The sequence below is a fragment of the Patiria miniata genome, unplaced genomic scaffold (genome assembly GCF_015706575.1).
Source record: "Patiria miniata isolate m_02_andy unplaced genomic scaffold, ASM1570657v1 HiC_scaffold_16, whole genome shotgun sequence".
NCBI lineage: Eukaryota > Metazoa > Echinodermata > Asteroidea > Valvatida > Asterinidae > Patiria > Patiria miniata.
The window spans coordinates 9,951,441-9,976,352 of NW_024037054.1; the positions used below are offsets into that span (position 1 = coordinate 9,951,441).

General features: G+C 38.7%; 1 protein-coding gene across 1 annotated transcript in view; it reads left to right on the forward strand.

The window, feature by feature from the left end:
* The first annotated feature begins 4,193 nt into the window (after positions 1–4,193).
* Positions 4,194–24,912, forward strand: part of LOC119722956 (SWI/SNF-related matrix-associated actin-dependent regulator of chromatin subfamily A containing DEAD/H box 1-like) — a 40,911-nt gene continuing 20,192 nt past the window's right edge. The window contains exons 1-15 of the mRNA XM_038193377.1: positions 4,194–4,560; positions 6,716–6,926; positions 7,567–7,718; positions 8,330–8,682; positions 9,134–9,224; positions 9,961–10,088; positions 11,725–11,857; positions 13,550–13,704; positions 14,637–14,863; positions 18,523–18,613; positions 20,103–20,202; positions 20,882–21,017; positions 21,780–21,915; positions 22,647–22,781; positions 24,241–24,348. Coding sequence (XP_038049305.1) covers positions 4,329–4,560; positions 6,716–6,926; positions 7,567–7,718; positions 8,330–8,682; positions 9,134–9,224; positions 9,961–10,088; positions 11,725–11,857; positions 13,550–13,704; positions 14,637–14,863; positions 18,523–18,613; positions 20,103–20,202; positions 20,882–21,017; positions 21,780–21,915; positions 22,647–22,781; positions 24,241–24,348 — 2,388 coding nt within the window. The 5' untranslated portion in view covers positions 4,194–4,328. The remainder of the gene's footprint in view (positions 4,561–6,715; positions 6,927–7,566; positions 7,719–8,329; positions 8,683–9,133; positions 9,225–9,960; positions 10,089–11,724; positions 11,858–13,549; positions 13,705–14,636; positions 14,864–18,522; positions 18,614–20,102; positions 20,203–20,881; positions 21,018–21,779; positions 21,916–22,646; positions 22,782–24,240; positions 24,349–24,912) is intronic.

Consider the following 24,912-nt stretch of genomic DNA (forward strand, 5'->3'; position numbering starts at 1 on the left):
TCTGATGTGCTCACACGTAGAGAGCACGTGACCAGGGGCCTATGTATATAGCGCCGCTAGGCGGCGCTATCTTTGCATACAACGTTTGCTTTACACAGGTGTGGACGGTAATTCTGTCCCCCGGTAAAAGTGTCCGGGGGGACAGAATTACCTAGGTAAAAGTGTCCCCCCTGTCCCGTTAATTCTGTCCCCCTCCAGGTAATTCTGTCCCCTCCAGTTAATTCTGCCCCCCCCCCCCCTGGTTTTGCACGCATAAGTTGTTATATTGATGTTATTATAATGAATTCAGCGCACAGGGTATACATTTTTAGATTTTTCCACCCTTCATCAATGATTATCAAAATGAAATTAACGTTTAGATGTTAATCAACCGATCTATGTTTCTGCAAGAAAGCAGAAAAGGCACGCGTAGTAATACTCAACCTATCGCTAGCGCGCGCACGCCCTCCGTAGGTGCGGTACACTCGCGCGCACGCCCACCATGCAAATCGCTTGCTCCCGAAGTCGTCATCAAAACGAGAGTTGTGCTTTGACGTAAGCACCATTCCCGAATTTAGCAAGGCGCCGCGCAAAAACAGTTAAGAACTTTATTAATATACAGTCTGGGTGCTAGACTTGTGACGTTGCAGTGACCAGCCAACCACCAGACGTACTACCAGACAATCCAATAGCACTTTAAATCTTCAACGCATCCAGTCAAACAAAAACAACTATCTCCACTCGTTATACCCATGGACAGTCCCCGAATGGAACCTCCTACCTGACGCTACTAAAAACCAACCCACACTGAACGCCTTCAAAACCCAACTAGACAAGATAAATATCGGCCAACTCTCCACCCATGCGCACTTCAAAATTTAGTCATCAACCAGCACCATGACAGCGTTACCTGCACGTGATAGCCCCACCATAGGCGATTGTGCAGTAGCATACAGATACAGATACAGATACGTTGCACGGGGACACATTTACCAGGGGGGACACATTTAACGTCGTGCAGGGGGACAGATTTACCTAGAGGGGGACAGGTTTACCTAGGTAAAAGTGTCCCCCCCGGACAGATTTACCGGGTCACGACCCGGTAAATCTGTCCGGGGGGACACATTTACCAGGGGGGACAGAATTACCTGCCACACCGGCACCACTCCTGTGCCATACTTGCCGAGTAATGACTCAGAACGTATGAGTAATTCATAATAACGAATTAATAATCCGTATTAACGAATTAAATAATCCGTAATAACGAATTAATAATCCATAACGAATTAAATAATCCGCAACATATATACTAATGGGCTTTCGTAAATTCTTATCTGCGTACAGCATCCTTTCTGACGCACAGCACGCATTTAGAAGGTCTCGATCTTGCGACACCCTGCTCATCACAACTCTGCACGACCTGGCTTCAAACCACCACAGACATGGCGCCATCCTTGATTTCAGCAAGGCATGTCCCTCATCAGCGCTTGCTCCACTACTTTGACATTAGGAACAAGTCCTTACACAACGGATTGAATCGTTCCTCCAATTATGGCGAGCCAAAGTAACATTTATATAGCATTAACAAAGTCTTAAAACAAATTAAAGATATCTCTAAATGATTTAGAGATATCTCTAAATATTTAGAGATATCTCTTAATACTTAAAGATTTCTCCCAATCGTTTAAAAGGCAAATTATTTTGATAAATAGGTGACACACGAAAGAGCTTTATTGTCAATGATTTAAAGATATCTTTAAATTATTTAGAGATATCTCTGATTCATTTAGATATATCTTTAAATCATTTAAAGATATCTCTAAATTATTTAGAGATATCTCTAAATGTTGGCATCAACGATTGCTTTAAACACACCGTTTTTATTGGTCACAATGACGTCTTTTAATAAAATTTCTATTGCCGTCCTTCTTTAATTGAAATGATAAATGTGGTTGGCATCAACGTTGACTTTAAGTGCATTATTTGGCAACATGAATGAATGGAAATTCTTTCATTTGCAACTTCGGTTTGACATGAAATGCATTGTTGAATAACATCATTCGCCTGAGTGTGCGGCGCTTCCTAATTTGTGAACCTCGACGGAACTGTGAATGTTTTAGAGATAAATATTTAGAGATATCTCTAAATATTTGAAAACATGCGTAGGTGTTCTGAACAATTTACACACGATTTAGAGATATCTCTAAAACATTTAGAGATATCTCTAAATGAATTAGAGATATCTCTAAATCCTTTTAGAGATATCTCTGAATCCATTTAGAGATATCTCTAATTCATTTAGAGATATCTCTAAATCTATTTAGAGATATCTCTAATTCATTTAGAGATATCTCTAAATGTTTTAGAGATATCTCTTTATCTCTAAATGAATTAGAGATATCTCTAAATCCTTTTAGAGATATCTCTAAATGGATCTCGAGATATCTCTAAATGAATTAGAGATATATCATATATCTCTAAATCCATTTAGAGATATCTCTTATTCATTAAGAGATATCTCTAAATCCATAATTCATTTAGAGATATCTCTAATTCATTTAGAGATATCTTTAAATCCATTTACAGATATCTCTAAATCATTTAGAGATATCTCTAAATTGTGTGTTAAATAATAAGACACCTACTTCGTGCATTCCAAGATTTAAAGATATATCTTTAAATATTGAGACATATCTCTAAAGCGGTTACGGCTCCGTTGAACCACTAAATACAATGCTTTGCACGCACAAGTCAATCATGTTGCCATATCGAATGCACGATCAAATCGCCGGTGTTGTATTTCAAGTATTGCATTTGAAGTGAGTGGTGTTGCCATTTTTTAAAGTCATCCTCGAGGTCGTCAATAAAATGATTGTATTTACTGAAGCCCGTGTTACCAACATTTTAACAATAGCTCAATGCTGCGCAAATTAAAACACGATTTAAAGATACATATATCTCGAAATGATTAGAGATATCTCTAAAACATTTAGAGATATATTTAAATGATTTAAAGATATCTCTAAAATTTTTAGAGATATCTTTAAATCATTTAAAGATATCTTTTAATACATAACAGACATCGTCGATAACAATAAATTGTTTTAATGACTTTGCTAATGCTATATAAATGTTACTTTGGCTCGCCATATCCAATCGTTCCCAGATTTATTGTAAATAAGAATACATCACCTTGACGGTACTAGGCCCGCGTGCACTCCTCATTCTCTGCACTGGCGTATATCCAGAGGGGGCAGGGGGCACCGTGCACCCCCGGCGGAATTTCTTTTTTGACAAATATTTTTTTCAGCAATTATTTCAATAAAATGGTTAGAGAGTTTTGATATCAATCCCAAAAAAGAAAACCTGCTCAAAAACCATAACAATGAGCCGTGAAAATGGGCAATTAATTTGCAGTGTGACTATCTTATTTGCTAAATCAAACATTTTACAATGTAATGACTTATATTACCTTAATTTAGGAAAATTAATGTATAAATTTATGCATAATTTACTTCCGTCATTTTTAATTCTTGTTCTACCTTAGCATCTAACATTCATGCATATAACACTCGAAGTTGTGCTAGGGGAAATTTGTTCGTCCAATTTGTTATTCACAGAGGCACCTTGTACTGGAATAGTTTAGAAAAATCGTTACCCTCACTATCTGTCTTTGTCACAAATTTAAAAACTCACTTTCTCGAATCGTATTCATAAATTGAAATTCCATCATTTTGTGCATTAATAATTAGGCCTTGTCTCACACTTGTCCTGTCTGTCTCACGCAGTGTTTTGTCTGTCCCTTATTACAGTACTTTGGTTGTATGTTTGTCCATAGGTAAGGGCACAAAAGCGTTCTGCTTAACCTTATACCTAAAGGTTGTCATTTAATTTCACACTTTATTATTAATCACTGTATACATAACTATCAAATGTTGTACTACTTACTTTTTCTAATTTATACATGTTTGTACATAATTGTAATGAATGACATCATTGAAATAAATGTTACTACTACTATCTAAAAAACTATCAGTTTTGAAGAGCGTCCCCCATTTGGAAGATGGGAAATATTACAGTAGTGGGAGCGTACTGCTGAATTCTATGAATACCTATCCAAAGCTAGGGGCGCCCTTCCCATAGCCCAATATTTTAATGACGTCTCCTGTTTCATGGGTTACTGTACAAACAGATACCCAGTGTCTGATCTTCCCCATAACGATCTTGCTTTGAGTGGACTTGCCGCGAATTTTACTCCGTGCTGTATTTCCTAATCGTGAGCTGTGCTGCATCGAAACGTTTCAGTAGACTAGTACTTTAGTAGCGAGCGAGTTTTTGCATACGAAATAATGAGTGTTAAAGGTCTGCCTTCGTTATTAGATAAGTTTCGGTATCAGGAACGAGCACCTTCGAGGTTTCTTAAGTTGGATCCTTCGTCATGTTCGTCGCAATCAGCTAGCGACAGCCATGACACTTTTGACAGTGCTGCAAAGTCTCCAACATCTTACAATAATCAGGGCAACAATGCCAATGAGCATGCAACATTTACAATATCAAGTCCTTCTTCTGTTCAGTCCCAAGGTATTTGCGTAAATACATGATGGACTGTAGCAATATTTGATTAACTTCCCCAATTTTCTTTTTAACTCTTTTTACTAATCTTTGACTTACTAGCTAGTCCTACCTACCATGCATTAATTATTGTTTCCCCGACCCTGTCCCCTCCCCCACCCCCTGGGCTGCCCCACCCAAGATGTGGGGATTGTCACTTTTGAAATGACAAAATCCCCGGAAAGAGTGTTGCAACCTGACGCTACTTCAACGATTGTGTGCAAAGTCTATGGAGAGTCAAGAAAATTTTCTTGGCCTTGGCGGGCCCTATATTTCCTAACAAAATTTAGAATATTTCTCGGTCCCAGATTCATCATGTCTTGTTATCATTTTTGCAATGGCAGACTGTCATTGAGATGATATATGAAGAAAAAAGCAGAGTCAGGTTGCAACATTCTATCCACATCCCCACCCCTCGGGTTTGGGCAAAATTTAAGTGACAATCTCCGACATACATGTACATCATGTACATGTACATACATGTACGTGGGGCGCACTAGTGACTGCCTTTCCATGTAGTACGCCTGTGGTAACAATGTTTTTGAGTAACCAAAATGCCCACCCTGGGGCATTAGAAATGTGACCAAACCCCCGACATCGGACCTGAAGGGGCATAAAAAACAGCTTTCAAAAGTAACTTTTGTATTCACGTTAATATGCGCCATCTTGCCTGCGGGGCAATTTTACACACGTTGCTGTGTACACATCAGCAATTGAACTCTTTTGCACTTCCAAGACATCATGCGTTCATTCCAATAAAAAAATACGTCTAGCATTGCGTGTTCCTTTTGCCCCGTGAACAAGATAGAAATATTACCTTGAAACACCTTATTGCCTTTTTTAATGTATGAGTTTATCTGAAGTTGTGTATTATTACAAATTGACGCCCTTCTTTATCACTGCTTACAGAAACCTTTTATATATATGTGCATCATTTTGTAACACATTTTCCAACTTTGTGAGCTGAAGGTTCATACTTGTTCATCAAAATTCAACTTGTGCCTAAATTTTGCTTGACTTTTAAAGGCATTCAAAGTGCCCTTGAGTGCTAAATTAGTTGATGCACAATCCCTAACTGGCTTTAGAAATAGATACCGGCCATTACACCTACCATCAAATCTATCCTCCTATTATATTAAGCAACTATCTTTGTTAATTTTAACCAAATTGATTGGGTTGTAGGCAAACCTTATGCATAATATTCCCATCAAAGAGCGGCATAGTGTTGTAGATGCATTCCCATGTTATTTTCAAGTTTCATCCCCAAAATAGATTTTTCTTAATTGCTATTTTCTAGCAATATACAAAGGTTATTCACTTATGAATGAGAAATGACCCAAAAAATTGGCCCCTGTTTAGTTACTGAATTATTGTTTTACAATTTTGAATTATTGGTTTCCAGACAATAATTCGGTTTCTTGTCGGGTAGGCTGGGTCCTGCTCCACAATCAGTATCGATAATGTACAGACCGTGAGACAGTCTGCTCGCAAAGTATATGTGGAATTTCATTTAGCAGGCTGCGTACTCAATTTGTAAATTTGGGCATTTATGAGGTTATTGATTGCCATAATTCATGTGTTTATTTTGTATATTTTCCTTCTCCATTACATAACCCCAACCATGCTGAATCCATCAGGATCCAACTATCATATACCTGATGGAGCCTGTTGCATTGAGCAGTAAATCCCTTGTGTACATTCTTCATACAAAATGTTGGATTCAGCAGGCAACTGAACCGCATTATAAACAAGTTGGACTCCGTTGGATTCAGCAGACAACTGAAAATAAGGCACAGTGGATTGAGCAGGAACTTCGGTTGGACTCTGTTGGATTTAGCAGGGTAGTCCTGAGGAAGTACTAGGGGGTTAGGGATAATTAGTCATTAGGAATGAAGGAGTAGAAACATTGCCCTCCAATAACAATGGAGAGGTATTGTTCCATACAATCATTGTGCAAAATAATAGAGCGATAGAACAGTACATGTAACTTGATGTCACAGGTAGCGCTTACAGACAGGACAATATTATAATATGCAGGAACTATATTTTGAAAGAACATGTGCTTAGTAAGGGCATGAACATATCTAAACTCAAAAGTTGTTTACTGTTTTATTTGTACCGACAGACTCTGAGGTTACCTGTATACCTGAAACTCCTACATCCATTGTGTCGAGCCCAAGGAGTCCCATCATTAGCAAGACCAAACAGCTAACTAGTAGATATCATGCTAAGATCATCACTGACACTATCTCCTCAGATTCTGAAGACTGTGGAACACCAAAGACAACCATGACAAATATCAGAAGGAAACCCAACATTAGACCTCTTGGAGAAAGGTAACTGGTGTAATTACTAAGCACCTTTGACAAAGGATACACATCACTAATTATTACCCCTGATCACCAAGCCATGAGACGTTGGACTAGTTTGACTGTTGTCATGTTTACTGCGTGCCACGCTACTGGTCTTAGTCTTTACAGTAGTTGGCTTCTTTTCTCAGACTTTAGCAGTAGTGATCTTGACTCGGACCCAGACAGTAGTGGTCTTGGTCTTTACTTGGACTTTGGTAGTACTCGTTTTGGTCCTGACTCTGACCCAGACAGAAGTGGTCTTGGTCTGACTCTGACCCAGACAGAAGTGGTCTTGGTCTGACTCTGACCCAGACAGAAGTGGTCTTGGTCTTTACTCTGACCCAGACAGAAGTGTTCTTGGTCTTGACTCTGACCCAGACAGTACTGGTCTTGGTCTTTCCTCAGACTTTGGCAGTACTGGTCTTGGTCTTGACTCTGACCCAGACAGTACTGGTCTTGGTCTTTACTCAGACTTTGGCAGTACTGGTCTTGATTTAGACTTGGGCAGTGCTCTTGATTTAGACTTGGACAGTACTGGTCTTGAATCTGATCCAGACCAATAATTGTTGAGGATACAACTTTCCCTTGTCTGCTGATTTTTCAATGTTTGTGTTGTGTCTTGCAGGAAATTCCGCTTGGTATCAACTGGGAGTGAAGCATCTGATTCAGAAGATGATGATCATAGCTCTGCAGCCGTAAGCTCTGATTCCAAATCCAGTAGCCCAGTCTTTGGTGCTAGTTCATCCTGCCATCGTTCTGAGCCACTAACATCAGCAGGTATGTCATTACGCCATGTAAATATCATAACTAGATGTTCATGTGTGTTGTAGCTAGAGATACGGGGTGAGTGAGTCAGTTCAGTGATGTGAAGTCACTGTGGAAAAAACCCAAAAACATCACCAACAAACTCATGAAACATTTTGATGCCTAATATCAAGAAGTGTAGTCGTTTGTACACAATAAAATCACTGGGGTTTATACTCAATGATAGATTGGAAGTAAATGAAAAAGATCGTTTTCAAAATTACCCCACAAAAATCTCCGGGTTGATGATGTGATCGAGGTATATTTCATTTTGAGTTGTGCATCTCAGGACCATAGTTCATGATCATACCAGGTTTCATGTTCATACCATGAAAATTTGTTACTTTTTTTAATTTTGAGGCTAAAATTTATCTAATGGGCTTAACTAAGTTTTACTACTTTATGATTATTAAACATTGCAGCTTTTTACAAATTTCAGTTTCTAACAAAGGACCAACTATTTCATCGTGTTGATTTTCAACTCACCCAATGACTCTTTGCTCATGTTGAAATTGACATAGCAAGGTGAAATATAACCTAAACTGTTTATTTGTGAATCCTATTTATATATTTGTTTCATTCAGGTACCAGTGCATATGGTCCAGCAGGTAGTAAACATTCATTCAAATTCAACAAAACTCTGAAGCTTGACTCCACTGGTAAGCAGTCTCCCATTCAGTACACAGCACTGCCAAGTAGCTCAGAATCAGATACTGACACTACCACAATGGGCAGTCATTCTCACTCATTGAGCAAAGCTAGCTTAACTGAGCTTGAGACATCACCTCCAACAGTCAGAAGAAAGAGGAAAAGAAGACGGATTTTGTCTGAGGGTCAAGAGAGCATCGATGGAGGTGTGGAGGAAGAAAAAATAGAGACAAGACAGAAGGAAGATGTCAGGAAACTACAAGAGATGTTTCCTGAATGGCCAGCCCAGGTTGGTCTAGCATTTGGTAATTTTGTGAAAGGGAATGGTTAATGTAGATGAGCAATTTCATGGTAACTTATGTTACGTTTAAAGAGGGTGTTCTGTCAAATCTTTGCTGTTAAAAGTGAAAGCATTTAGGATGGATTTTTCTCACAGAAGATCCCTTGAAGTCAAGTGACTGAACTTCCAAAAAAAAAGCCCTACAAAATACATTTCTGTTGGTTTTGCAATAACTTTTTTGTCACTAACTCGTGTTACACAAAAAGGACGTGGCCAAACTTTAAATACCTCACATATGAAAGTGTCCTCCTACTCTGCATCTCCATCATAGCCAGCCGAGGCCCCTCTGTCAGCTTTGAAGTCCTTTTGTTATTTTTTTTTACATGTAATTTATCTTTGGCAAATATCTTTGGCAAATATCTTTGGCAAATATCTTTGATTCACACTTGCTTTTTTGCAGCAACTCAAGGATACACTTGTGTCTGTTGATTGGTGTGTTGAAGAAGCAGTAACTGTCATGACTACCAAAGACATCGATGGTACCTATTCAGGTATGAACATTTTGCTATTATAGAACAGTCATGAAACCTTTTCTTAGATTAACTGCTTTCCTAATTTTGTGACTTCCCAAGGGTACCCTTAAAATTGAAAAACACTCATATGCTGATTGTGCGTTTCAGTTTTGGGCATATCGGCTTCGATGACGCACCGGTATGGAATACAAACGCAGATGTGCAAATAGCCGTACAAAAGCCGTACACAATTCTAGTTCTCCATAGGTTTGTGTACAAACATGGTTGCGCCTAGCAGGCATCACTTTGTACATGAGTCAGCGCTCTAGTAATTTAATATAGCTCTACGCATATAACACATGCAATGTCATGGTAATTAAAAAAACTCTGCATAAGTCTATTTAGGTGAATGACGGGCGACCTTTCCTGTGCCAATAACCATGGGTTGTCCCAGACGACCATTGACTAGTACACCTGTTACTTCACACCCATCCCCCCCCCCCTTCAACTTTCTGAGCCGAGGCAAGACAGGAACTGTTGAAATCATAGATGAAACACTATACTGCGGTTTAAAAGAAGGGTGATCTTTTTTACATTTTTCTCTGCGGACCTGTCAGACTGTGGCTACATAATAAGTGAAGGAGTGGTTTGAACAAATGATAAGAAACTGGTAGGTAGGACCAACAACGGCAAAAACTATCTCACGTGTGAGGCTGTTGTGAGGTATGGAAGGCGATCTTAATGGACTTACTTTACTCTGACTTTTTCTTCCAAGATGACAACAATTCATTCAAAGGAAAGCAGGTACATAGGAAAAAGCGTCGCAAGATTGAGCGTACGTCTGACAAGGAAAACAAGCAACAGTGGCTATCCAAGTCCAAAATGACTTCATATTTCCCAAAGGTAGGTGAAAAGTTTGACTATAGTTGTTCACACTGAGAATCCCGACATATTTCCAGCCATACTTCAGCTGATCATGCATGGTAATGTTCATTTCACGAGGTCTTGAGTCTAGAGGGTTTTTTTTTTTTCAGACATAAGGCCCATTCTAAATTACTATTGTGCCAAACTCAAATGTGAGTGAGCTCAGCAGTAGCTCGGCTGTAGCACAGTGCAGTTGCTCTAAACACCGAGCTTAATAGTAGAACTAAATGCATCTAAAGTAGCTTGCCGGGTTAAAAATAACATTGAAGCAGTTCAATGCACTTTCAGCACAATCGCACTCCCCGTGATGTGGACGCGAGCATGCGCATCCCTAAAATGGTTGTCCCAACTTTGAATTGAATTGAGTTTAGCACGGTGTTAGAACATTGCCGTGCCATTGCCGTTTGGAATGATGATGACACGCCAGACCCTGTCAAAGGACGGTACCGTACCGAACTCAATGGTTCTAAACACCATGCTATCTAGGGCTGTGCATCCAAACGGGGTACCCAAGTACCCGAATGCTAATGTCAGGAACCGGTTCCAGATTATTGAACCCGTAACCAAATTTACATGTTACTTAGTGATTTCTCAGACAATGAAAAGAAAGGTTTTGAATGTTAGTTGGGGGGAATTTTCAAAATGAAAACCAGGCTACATTGAAAAATAACACAGATGTACGTTTATGACGCTTGCAAAAATGCAATTTACACCATAAAGTTATAGAGCTCTGTGCACACTTGTATCGTGCTGCATTGATATGACGCACCGATGCAGTAGTATTAACATGCAGACCTTTATGAACAATGTGAACAGCATCTTCCCAGATTTGAATTTTGGGGTTGGGATTCTTTAACCCTAACCCCCATACTTGATTTCCTCATCCTTGCAAATTCCAACACCAAATGGTAAACTGTACACATAAGTCACATTAACTTATTCTGTTTATTTGTGGGATGCCTAACCCTGTGTAAAGCACTGTCAGTTTACTAGTGCAGTACTCATCCTGCCATATTCCAACAAACCCTGGTGTTGGAGTTTGACTGGGTGGGGATCATTAGGGTTAACGGTTACCCGTGTGCCCATGGGTTTGTGTTTTTTTCCGTTCTGGTACCCGATTCCTGTACTACCCGCAAATGCACACCTTTAATACTATCACCATGGCAAATTTTAAAATGTTGATTTAATTGATTTTAGCATGGCAGTAGCATGGGATCATTTAGAACAGGCGTAACATTTTGATTTTGTTTTAAAGGGAGTGGACTACATTTGTGCAGATATCTGCTGCCAGTTTGAAGACTCTTTACCCTAACCTCACCGAAAGCTACCAAATATTACTAGTAGTAAACTGTAGTATGCAGTACTTCAGCATATAAGTGGGTACAGCACTCATAGTATTTCTAGTATTTGGTACCTGCATACATTTTTTTGGTTGTTCTTTGTAGTATGTGGTACTTTACCCCAAATGAACTTGTTGGGGTTTAGGGTTAATATAGCTTTCCTAATTTCTTACATAATTGAATTATTTCCATTTACACACTTCATATTTGGAAAGAAATGTACACAGAAGTTAAACTTGAAAAAGTAATTACATTTTTTTAAAACTTTTTGTAAGATAACGAAGCCAGGTCAGCAGAGGATTAAGTTGAAGGAGAGACGGCCAGATAAAGACGTGTTGAGTAGTGAAGATGAGACCTTCTCATTGAGTAGTGATAGCTCTGATGAAGAAACCTCACAGCAACTTAATGGTGCGTTCCATTTCCTATGTTTCATACCTTGCTTGCTTATTCCTCTCCATGAAATTTGTTGGCATACACCTGGCAATTGCATTCACTCCTGCATGGTACTAAATAGTTCAAAGTCATTACCTAATTATTCTTTAACTTAAGAAGTGAAGTGTATTCAGTCTTCAGGACCAATTTATTGGGTACACACCATGATGATCAGATCTCTTCTTGAGAGACCTTGGGAAGAGTTGTCAAAGGTACTAGAGCATATCGCCAATTCTTGGACCATTGGAGGCAGAGCAGAAACAGACTCAATTCCATCCTAAAAGCCTGATAACTTTGCCATTGAAGAAAACCAACCTATCATCAAGTTCCTGTGGGACATGGGCAGGTAAGGCCCTCGTCATGTGTGGGAAGAAGAGCTTTCCAGTGACCCAAAAGAGATCAGTTGGGACTAGCTATCTGATTGAAATGGAACTCAGATTTTGAAGTGACAAGGAGGTTTCGGTATTCGATGCAGATTTCATTCATTTTCAATTACTCTTTCGCCGCACTTGTTTTGCTGCACAAAGTCTATCAACATACCACGGTGCATGTGGCTGAAGTATGGGGTCCCCCCCCCCCCCAATTGGCAAGAAAGGGAGAGTTGGGGAGACCTGGACTGGTTCCTGGTCCCATTGCGGTATTTGAATGTACCCATATTTATGAGGGGCAGCACCCAGTCTGAGAGACCATCGGAAGAGACATTTGAACCCATCACGCGCTGCTGACGCTTGACACTCAACGCTAAGATGCTCTTGCTTAGCTTTGTGCACATGCAGGATAACGCATGCGGTGTGTCCCATCCAAGTTTCAACTATTTCAATTAGCATTATTAAATTATTATACAGGGTGTTTTTAAAAAAAAAGGAAACCGAGCTTATTTTGGTGATTTCTCGGGTATGACTAATTATTTCGGAAAATGGTACCCACCATCTGTTACATAACCATGTCTTCTTTTTCTTGACACCACGAACTCCATTTTACCGCCACGGATGACTGAGCACCAAGTGATGTAACTGACATGCCAGAAATGGCCTTGTACCACATGGATGCATAAGACCAATTGACAGTTTTCAACAAGTTGAAAATAACAAAATCCAGGACGTACATTATCAAAGTCATTCATTCAATTGCTAAAACATATCAAGGCTTATCACTGTCCCCGTTAACCCCACTGTCCTTCAACATGCCCCCCCCCCTCCATTCCTTCCAACGCAAATCTCTGCCCTGGTTCTCATTGCTGGGAACGCATTCCTGATATCGTCTCTCTCTCTCTCTCTCTCTCTCTCTCTCTCTCTCTCTCTCTCTGATAACTGTCAATTGGTCTTATGGTGCATGTGGTACAAGGCCATTTCTGGCATGTCAGTTACATCAATTGGTGCTCAGTTATCCGTGACGGTAAAATGGAGTTCGTGGTGTCAAGAAAAAGAAGACATGGTTATGTAACAGATGGTGGTTACCATTTTCCTAAATAATTAGTCATACCCGAGAAATCAACAAAATAAGCTCGATTTCCTTTTTTTTAAAACACCCTGTATGTTCAAAAATTTATAGTTTCAAAAATTTCAATTACATGTAGCATTATTAGATTTTTATGTTTCCTGAGAACCCTCTCCAAATATTGAAATTATAATATCACATTTGTTGATGAAGTGTTGTTTTGATTTGTAGGTGATGACGATAAAGAACAAAGTGAAATGAATGTTCTCATCTTATCCTTCTTCAATGATGCGACACCGGAGGAGTTGCTTAGTATCAGTCAATGCTCTAAGACTAAGGTCAAGAAGATTGAAGCCTTGAGACCATATGGAGACTATGATGACCTGGTGAGTCATGCTGTCAAATGCAAGGGCGGATCCAGAACACAATTTTGGGGGGGGCCAAAAAAATTTTGGTCCCCCAAAAAGTGGGTCTACAAAATTACGGCGTGGGGTTCGGGGCCCGCTAGGGCCCCGAAAATTTTTTGGATTCTAGATGCTCTGTGGTGCGATCTGAGGCAATTTCTGACCACTTTAACCAATTTTTTTGAGGAAAAGATGGTGATGTACTCATTGCCTGCCTTTATTGCGATGTCACATTAAAAAAAAAAAAAATTGGTTTCGTTTTTGGGGGGGCCATGGCCCCCTTTGGCCCCCCCTGGATCCGCCCTTGGTCAAATGTAGACATCATGTGCTTCAATCACACAGCTTAGCTGATGAATCTCATGTTAGATATGTGTGTGCAGCCTTGGCTTGTTTGCTGTAAACCTGTATTCGCTCACAATACAGGTTGTGTCAAAGGTATGTAATTGGATGATGCAAGTACATTAACCCTGGCCCTTTGGGCATTTTGTTTTTGCAAGCATGCTTTCTGAAGCCAAAATTGTGCTGTAAAATAATGCCACATTTATTGCACTTTGGAACATCGAAGCCTAGGAACATAGAGTTGTTAGGTTTTAAATATTTCAATTTAGACATTCTGAGCTTGAGTAAAGCTAACTGCCATACTTTTTGTGTAGGTACATTTTGGCATTATTTGTCAATAGTTAAAATTTGCCCCAAAATAGCTGCCTATTCCGTCATGAGTGTTTGAGCACAGTTAACTGATTTTGTGTAACTTGCTGTGTGTTCCCCCCCCCCTTCCTTTTTTCAATGAGAATCAGGTTTTAGTAAAGCCAAGTAAGACCGCCAGAACTTAAGAATGACATCTAGTCCCTACTACTGTCCTCTTTGACTTGAGCCAAATTTGAGTATAAAGCAGGTCACTGATTGTCCCACAGATCAGTAAGTTTGACAACACAAAGGGCCTTAGCACCAGCCTAGTCTGGAATTGCCACGAGGTCTTCCAGAGCCAGCAAGTCATGACAACACTTATGAATAATTGTGCCAAGATTGGTGACAACATCCAATCCCTTATCTGCCGCCTGCTTCCTGATCAAAATGGAGAGACTGATGAAGGAAGGATAGAAGGACAAGTTACTAAACAGCCAGCTCTTCTGTCAGACAAGTAAGTATCTTTTTATAAGACAGAATTTGCGTTGGGAAAATGTAAATTATATACAGTCGGCTCCCGTTAAAGCCAGAGTCCATCATTTGCAGCCATCCGAAAAGTAACTGGCGTAATTATTGTTGAAAAACAAACTTGGTTGAAAGATAGTAAGGGAACTAAACTCCCTGTGAAATTATTCTTTCTGGAAAGCTGTCATTTTGAAGTAATCAACGAAAAAAGGCATTTCCAACGGTGATTCTTAAGAAGCACCGTAGGAAAATTTAAATTAGTAGTTAGTTTTGTTATTTAGCGCAGCGCGCACAAGTATTGGAACGACGCACAGGCGCGCGCGGTTGCTATAATTCGTCGGATCAGTGCGCGACGTCGCGTATAGCTGCAATTCAAAACAATTCAAAACATGATTCAGTAACTTTTGATTTGAAATTGAGATCTTAGAATGCTGTTTTTCTCAGAATGTACAGCTGAAGCTTAGCTGAAACTTCATCAGGTTAGTTGCTCAGTATTCTTCATTAGATCTTTTGTTGCTTCAAACGAACAAAATGCACAAATTACAAATGATGGACTGTAGCTTTAATAGCGAAAACGGTTAGTGCGAAATTACGGTTATAACAAACACATATCTTTGGACCCGGCAAAATTGTGCACATGTCTATGGGGAAGAAATATGTGGAGACGAAAACGGACAGTATGAAATTGCTGTTACAACAAAAGGTTTTGGCGACCCCATTGTATAAAAAAGCATGCATTATTAGCGACCCATTTACTAGGAAAAAAAAAACTAAAACCACAAAAGCTTTATTTCAAAGCTTTTTTTTCTTTCAGACCTAATCTGCAAGCAGCATAATTACGTTCATCAATGGGTTTAGTCAGTTATTTAATCTTGCCAACACTGTGGTATGTGCACTAATTGCTCGCTGCGGTTACAAACAAAGGCCTGTGCTGATGGACACCATGATGCAATGATGCCCAGTGTCACCACTCAAAAATTTGGCTAATTCTAAAAATTGGGAATGGTAACCCCGGATCCTATAGGACACACCAACAGACACAATAAATGACAAGAAAGAACAAACTTCTGATATTTCCAATCAGTTCTGAGCACTTGTTATGTACAGCAAAATCTTATAAGCAAATTCTTCAATTTAAATTACACTCTCAAGCTTGGAAGGAGATTCCCAATTTAACTTCAGATCAGTTGAATTACTTCCAACTTATTAAATCAATAAATGACAAGATCATAAAAAGTACGTTCAATCAATTAATTACAAAATCCTTAAAAAAACATTGTTCAGTCAATCAGGCACTATCAATTTGTTTCCAAATGTAACTCTGTTACTAGACTACGAGGTAATTCTCTTAATTATGTACATAATTCCAGTTTCTACAAACTTTAAAGCGTTGGAGTTCCCGGCGTCTGAGGGAACGTGGTGGGCACAACTCACAGGACTCGGCCGGCTACGCCTCAGTAAATACTCTACGTCTACAGCACCTCAGTAGTAGACTCCTTCTCCAGTCGGTGTTAGAGTCGACAGGGGAATACTCTCAACCAAAAAAGCCATCTATAATAAATATAAATCCAAAACCTTCCTAGTTCTCAAACATCTACATAGATTATGGTCTAGTTTGTCTTATATCGTCAAACTCGATTTTCACAATTACATATTATCAAAATTCTCCCTGATTAAAATGGTTGACTCAAGTCTCCTCGAAAATGTTAAATCAGAGTCGTTATTTCACAATGAACTTAATAATTCTTATCACCAATCTTAAGGCTGTAACTCAATTCATGACATACTTGTACTTCAATATAATAGGAAGGAAAATCACAAAATAAATACACTTACGGTAATTTGCTGTGCAGCTTTCTTGGAGAGGCGAACTGTTGCCAGGAAATGTCAAAGATGACCGGGACAGTTTTATGGCTGGAATTCGGCCTGAATTTACCAAATTTTACGGATTTGAATTTCCGTCTCTCTTCCCATAGGGATCAAACGGATCCACAAAGGCTATGATCTGCTGTTCTCAGATATCTGATGCAAGGGAAGTTACAACCGGTCTCTCCAGCACACGATCACGATCAAACACACGTCTGCATTATGCAGACCATATGCACAGGATTGTGGGTAAAATATGGTGCAAGCCAATAAGCTCATGTTGCCTCTGTGATGAAAATTTCATCAGACTTTAAGATCCAATCACGATGTACCATTATGACATCATTGCTCAGGAAACTGTCTCATGAGGGTGCTTTCTCATTAGCTGGTACAAGCAAGCAAACAATTATTTTGAATCAAGACGTGAAAATTACATGTAGAAATGAACCAAGGTCTGAAGGTCTCTCGGACTTGATTTTTGCTGGAAAGACTATTAACATTAAACATTGAAAGACGGAAGGTACATTGTATAAAAATAAATTAGGAACGTCTATCTCCACGACACAATTTGTGCAGAAGAGTTTACTAAGGTTGAACAGTTATGCTCTGGGGGTCCAGTTGTCTCACTTCCAACGGTGTTCGATACAATGACTCCGTCTTCAACCCTCGAGATTTTCAATGAACATTTTGACCGGGTCCCGCAGATTTCGTACTAACGGGAGTCGACTGTATATGGTTTGCCCTTCACCAACGTATTTTTATGTTAATAAATGTTGTCTTGCACGAAAAGTTCACAAGCTCACTCAGATGGGACTCAATTTTTTCTTGCAAGCCCTTGTACATTACTGAGTATACAGTGTTTATAAAAATAAGTCAGTGAAGGGCAAAACCAATATACAATCAAATGCATAGCTGCCAACTATTACGAATTTTTCGTAATTATTACGAATTGTTTGTTAAATTACAAAAATATGAATTGCCACTACAAAAATTACGAATTTCCCATTTACTACCTAACGAAAAAAAAAAATACTTGTAAAGTATCGTTTTTGCCCGAAAACTTCCGGCGAAATGTTACGATAATGGATGGACTGGTGACAAGTCTTAATTAGTAATGCGGTCAAGCACCTAATAGACATCAATGCGGTGTGCACAGTGGAGTACTTGAGGACCAGACTAAAAATATTTTTCAATGGTGTGTCATTTGTGCATGTGTGCCTCGTGGATGTTGGCGGGATATTTCTATTGCATACGATGGCCCTAAAATGTGTGTAAAAACATGATACGAACTCAAAACTCAACACCGATAGCATACATCTCAAAATATATGCGCACATGTTATTATTGTTATTATTTATTTGACTTCAACAAACAAATACAGACAGTGAAACAAAATTGATTTTAAAAATTGATTTTTTTTTTTTTTTTTTTTTTAAATTACCCTATGCCAACAGTACATTATTAATCACAGCAAGAAGGGTATGCACATGTATGTGTACATGTAAATCATTTACCTGCACTCGATGTTGGTAAAGCTGGTACATACAGTTGAAAATGACTGCGCAGGTTGATTACTAATTGGGATTTTGAAAAGTTGGCAGCTATGCAAATGATCATTCTAGGCCCCAGAACTTAATAAAAGAAATTAATTCTGTAAAAGAAAAGCTGGAGCGTAATGCAGTAGAGCATTAATGTGTCTGAAGCAATTTGTAATTCCAGCACTGATTTAATGTTAGCTTCTCTGATAAATACTGACCTTTGACCTGTATGTGTTGTTTCCAGACTTATTCTCAAGCCTTATCAGATGATTGGACTCAACTGGCTGGCTCTCATGCATAGGCAAGGAGTTAACGGCATACTAGCTGATGAAATGGTGCGTTTATTACTAAGACTTATGTCATCTCTTCTCGAGAATTTTCTTTTAGTTTCCTTGGTCTTGAAGTTTTGCTGTAAGTTTATGTTGATGTCCCTGATTGTGGCACATCACCTCATGTGCCTTCTAGCAAATTCTAAATACTCATTTTCATAAATCTTGACTTTACCAACAATACAAACTTACAAGAGGAGTGTTAGTTCGACCCAATTTCTTGATTGAATTTTGAAGTGCACAGTTAAGCTTTTTAAACTGTGTCAAAAAGAAGAACATTCTTTCCTTATAAAAATATAGTTGGATGTGTGAGTGGAAATGTTAATGGTTCATCAGAATTCTTACAAGTTCATTTGGGAATTTCTTTGATTTGTTAAGCAACCCTCCACTTGATTTGATGCCCAATTTCCAAACAACACCTTGTGAGTTTTTCACTAAATTTAGGAATTCCTAAACTGTACAGAATGTTTCCCTTGCAAGTTTCATTATGCAACAGTACCAATATTTATAAGTACATGTACATGTAACAACAACAAATGCGAAGTTCATCAAAAACAATATTTGGGAACCCTGGTTGAATTGGGGTTTTTTTTGGGGGGGGGGGGTCCTAAGTGCACCCGTCATGGTACTCCACTATGTAAGCAGCTGCAAGTGGATATTGCAATGTTTATTTCTACACATGCCACTCATATCTGCAACTCAGTTTGAAGCCAATCTTCAAACAGAAACTAGCTGCTGGTACATTCTTCTAGTTCATTGCCGGATTCTTACTTTATTTCCTTTGTGTGCTTCTTTGTTCATTCATTTGTTCCTTCATTTATTGTTGGGTAATTGTTCCTCTGGTTGGTCATTCTCTCTGGGTCATTTGCCAGTTTGGCGGTCGGTTGATATTTGTTGTATTTGTTGTTTTATGCATATAGTCATTCAGACATATTAATGTTTAAAACAATCTTACAACATTACAGATAACGTAGTCCATCGCCCTGCATGTATGTAAGACAGTAAAGCCTTGGGTTACAGCAGATAAACTTCAAATCCGAATAATAACCTCAGTTTTTTTGAGGAACAAAGTCTGTCAGGAATCTGTTCCAAAAGAATAGATTCCACACAGTTCAAAACAATATTATGTGGTATTAAACACAATTTGGAAGGAGATCATTTCTTTTAATGCCCTTTGGCATTAATGGACCTCGACTTCATCTCGGTCCATTAACAGCGGTCACCCCCACACCCGGTCATTATCACGCAGTGAAGACCGTCTCCTCACACTGTTATTCCCTTATTAATGATATTGGCACTTTTTGCCCAGTATCTTACTTGGTAAATTTGAGGTCAATTCTGCATGAAATCATGTCTCCTGCATGGAATCCATTCCCAAAACAATTGAAGTCCCCCTTGCCTATCAGAATGACCAAATCACAGCAGTTCCATCAACACTGCAGTCAACATGTTATCTGCGATTATCTTTAACCATGATATTTCTTTGTCTATCCAGGGTCTTGGTAAGACTGTGCAAACAATAGCATTCTTAGCACATCTAATGGAGCAGGGTGATGGAGGACCTCACCTCATTGTAGTCCCATCGTCTACTCTAGGTATGGACTATGTGCCAGTAACAGGCCCTGACTTGCATTCTTGGCATTCGCCTTGGTATACCCACACAATCATGTAGGGACTACACAAGCCAGTCTACATGGTGACACTGGCAGGAATCGAACCAGAAGTCATTAGAGGCTGAGGGTAAAGAAAGAACCACTACACCAAGCTGACTGCCCATTGATTTGTAAGACCAAAAGCAAAGAAATGGAAGGCATGGCCTCTGTCTTCTGGGTCATTAGCATTGCCAGTAATACCTTCTGTTATTTTTTACACAAACAAAACTCAAGTAAAACACTTAAGACAATTTCAACATGTACTTTCACATGTACATGTGAAACAAATCAAACTCAGTGAAATCATTTAGGACTTTTCTTGAAGGTTGAGCTTGATTCATATCGAGATATTTTAATGCAAACATCAGTAGAAGGCATTTATACCCTACTGATATAAAGGTGCCCATCGTGTAAATACGTACATTGCATTTGGTAATTGGCACAAGTTTTTTTTAACAGAATGGACGAGCATGTGAAATGAATGGGAAAAGAAAGACATTAAAAGATGACCTTATTATTTAGCTAGAATAGCCATGACTATTAGTTTTGTAATAGAGGCATGTTTCAAGTTTGATGTTCATTGTTAAAGCACTTCTGTTCAACTTGCTTTCTTTTTCATTAGAAAACTGGGCACGAGAACTTCATACATGGTGTCCAGCACTGGAGGTTATCTTATACACAGGAACAATGGAAGAGAGAAGAGATCTAAGGAATAATATACTAGATGAATATCTGTCCTGTAATGTCATCATTACATCGTAAGTACATGTATACTCAAAGAATTGGTTTCAGGCAACTGGTATGCAAACCACAGCATTGCACACATTGAACCAGAAAGTGTAGCGCAAACGAATGGAGTACGCGCGCCTGTTGGTTGACGGGCTGAATCACGCGCTAATGTCTTTCACACACATTTTGTGTGTGTGACGTATTCTCTTTGGTACTCCATTCCTGATTGAGATACAAATTCACTGAATTAACCCTTCAACTGTTTCAACTGTCAAATCATCTACATTTCATTCACTTTCCAAAGGATGATAACAAGAACTGTTTTATACATAAAAGCGATGTAATTAACTGCAAACTGCAAACATTTTAACCACAGCATTACATATACTCAAATTTGCAATTGAAACGTATACTTTGAAAAGCATCAGTTTCCATAAAATTACTCAAACTGTGATATTTTACTTTTTAAAGGCATGTAGGAACATTGGTAATAACCCAGACACAGAAGAACCGACTTCATGAGAAAAACATGCTCATAGTGAAGATAGGGAAAGTAGCAAAAACACTGTGAAATTAGTCCTCCTGAAGGTGCTTTCCAAAAGTATGCATGGTGGTTTTCTTAAAATGTATAGTAGCCACTTAGCTCAAACTTCAACAGATAAATGTTATGCACTCTTCTTAAGATTTTGAGCAGTTTTGTTGCTTTAAACGGGAAAAAAATGCACTAAAAAAGAAACGATCATACCGGGTATGTTTTTTGGTCATTTGATACATTACTTTTCTTGTTTCAGCTATAATATGTGTATAAGCAATGTGGATGACCGAAGTCTGTTTCGTAAGATGGGCATCCACTACGTTGTGTTTGATGAAGCACATATGCTCAAGAACATGCAGTCACAACGCTACAAGTTCCTTATGAGGATAAGGGTGAGAACACTCTCCATTGTGCCATTACAATGCTCATGTGGGCTGGGTCTGAACTATGGCGTTTTGGAAAGAACTTTGCGGGAGATGATGTGGGAAAAAAATATTGGATTTTGTCCCTCAAGAGCACTGAGAATACATTGCATAATATTGGTAACATGGAATATTGTAATATTCAGTGTTACTGGGAAATATGCACAAATGGGTATCATATTGGTTCCCAGACTACCAGCTCTACTTTAACAGAAGTCCTGTATTACAAACAGATGGGTTCCTTAGGTGAGGGTGGGTGGGCGGTCACCGCGTTATGGGGAAGTTTTTTATTTTTAGGCAAATTAGGACCGAGTAGTGGGGATTTTCTGCTGTTTCAGCGTCTTCATGTGTAGTCCCCACAACTACAGAACAAGTATATGTGTGCAGGTGTGTATGCGACAAACCCAAATTGTCAATAATTACAGATTGTTTTTGTCAGAGACTCAGAAATCTTAATTCTTTGGCATCTACTTGAGATTCCTTGTGGCTGGAGTTACAATAGTTTAGTCAACCCAAACTTCAACATCTTTTGTACCACTTCCTTACCATGCTTGTTCAGTATCATTATCACAAATGATTTTCCCAACCAACGCTCATAGTTCTTAAGTATGTCGTTCCTGAGTGTCTTGTTTTGAATAATGGTGTTTGATTCAGAACACATCCTTTGTACAGAGATAATCTTGTCTTTTTTACATTGACAGGCTGAGAGAAAGCTGCTTTTGACTGGTACTCCGCTACAAAACAACCTGAAGGAGCTGATGTCGCTGCTCAGTTTTGTCATGCCTAATATGTTCTGTGACAATGCAGCTGAGCTACAGAAGATCTTCAGTCTTGCTGTGAGTCTACAGACCCATGCACATTACTTATTTCCTTATTCTTGTCCTTGATTTAATAAGGACAGAATTCAACTGTACTTATCAAGACCATATTGTTTATTATATAACTGACATACAGATCCTTGTCATTTGATTGGTGGAACTCACATCACGTGACATTCGTTATTGCTCCCATTCACGCCGGGGCTCAAAAAGTCCCATTCGCCCATGGGGAATGGGAAATACTATTGAACAGTTAGGATCATGATGCGGTATTTGTGTGCAAATGCATGCTGATGTGCGCGTTCAGCGTTGGGCGTAGCGCCAAAGAGCCAGCGCTACAGAGATGGGTTCAAACATTTTTTGTGAAGGGGTGGTTTGGAAGAGAGAAATACACTTTCCACAAATTTTGTATTGAAATAAAAGTTCAAATATATCAAATGACAAGGATTTATAATAATAATAATAATAATAATAATAATAATAAAGTATTTATAAAGCCCTTTTACAAGATAGATCAAAGTGCTGTACAAGAGAGGACTAGGATGAATGTTCCATAATTTGGGGCCTGCTATTGAAAAAGATTTGTCAGTTATATAAAACAAATATTGAGTGGCTTTAAATTGTGAAATGGGAGGAATATTATCGTTCGGTAAAATCTGGACTTTTCAAGTTCACTCGGCTTCACCTCGTGAAATGGAAAAGTCCAGATTTTACCTTGCGATAATATTCCTCCCATTTCACTCTGAGCCACTCAATATTTGTATAATAGTACACACCCATTCATTCATAGCACATGTACCTACTTTGATATAAGGAAGAAACTGTGTGAATATGTACACGCAATGTAATGATGCTGAATGCAAATCCTAGATAAGTACATGTCCAGTCAGATGGACACGGTGTTTCTCATTTCTTTTTCTCTTCTCAATTCCCTGGATGACAGATCTGTGTCCAGAAAACATCAACTTAAAAAAATACTAGATTGATGGGGAAAATGCCTTAAAAGTAAACAAGAACTTTTTTCTGGATTTGTTAAACACGCAATCTGACAATGGATCAAAGATAGACAAACGTACATATCACCTTGGTTTGCTTCATGCTGTATTGTATTCAGCGGGTAGTACTTTATACTGGTTCCTGACCCCATCAATCCATCTGTTAATTCATACACAGTGGCGATCATCGTTGCAATAATACTAACAGCTCAATTGTTGACGTTAGGTATCCTAATGCTGTAGCGTCATCAAACCGGTAGTCAGGTGTAATCATTAACATGCCAAGATATTGTCCTATTAATTTTTCAGAAGGTCTTTTCACCATACCTTTCATATGTGTCCTGTCTAAACTAAACCAATATTCGTTTTGCATGTTTTCACTGATGACATCAATCTGCCATCAAATGTATCATGCAATCTTTCTAACCCAAATTTGTCAGTTAGTCTAGTCAGTTTTGACTTTTTGTATTTTTGATTTTCAGAAACAAAAGAGTGATGATCCTTTGAAGCAGAGTACATTTGAACGTGAGCGTATTACCCATGCCAGGCAGATCATGCAGCCGTTCATTCTCAGGAGAGTGAAATCAGAGGTTGGTTACAGTCAGCTGTCCTAGCAGGCCTGAATTGGGATATGCAACAAGGCATTTCAGATTGGTTAGAATGCTGCATCTTCAGTATAAGATGCATGTTATATACAGTTTCATGGCATAAGTTGACATAAATCAGATGGTATTGTCAGTAAATGTACAAACCCAAGAAACATTGAATGACATTGAAATATCTTTTTCCAGTCAAATAAGAAACAACCCACCCCCCCCTTCCAAATGTCCAAACGTCCTACATTCTGTTGATAGAGTGCTATATGCAGGAGTAATATCGAGTCAATAAGAAGGCAATCACAAGTCCATAAAATAATAATCATAATAAAACAGCATTTATATAGCGCAATATGAATCAAAGATTCCTCAAAGCGCTTAACAATAGAACAAGAAACAATAACACAAATAATCCCAATTTAGTCCCTACACAATTTGTGCATGTTTCATGTTACAGGGAATGTGAACAAAGGAATGTTTCATTTTAACATGGTTCATTTGTCATAGTTCATTTTAATATCTTGTGATTTGACTTATTGCTAGTGATTGACTTACGCT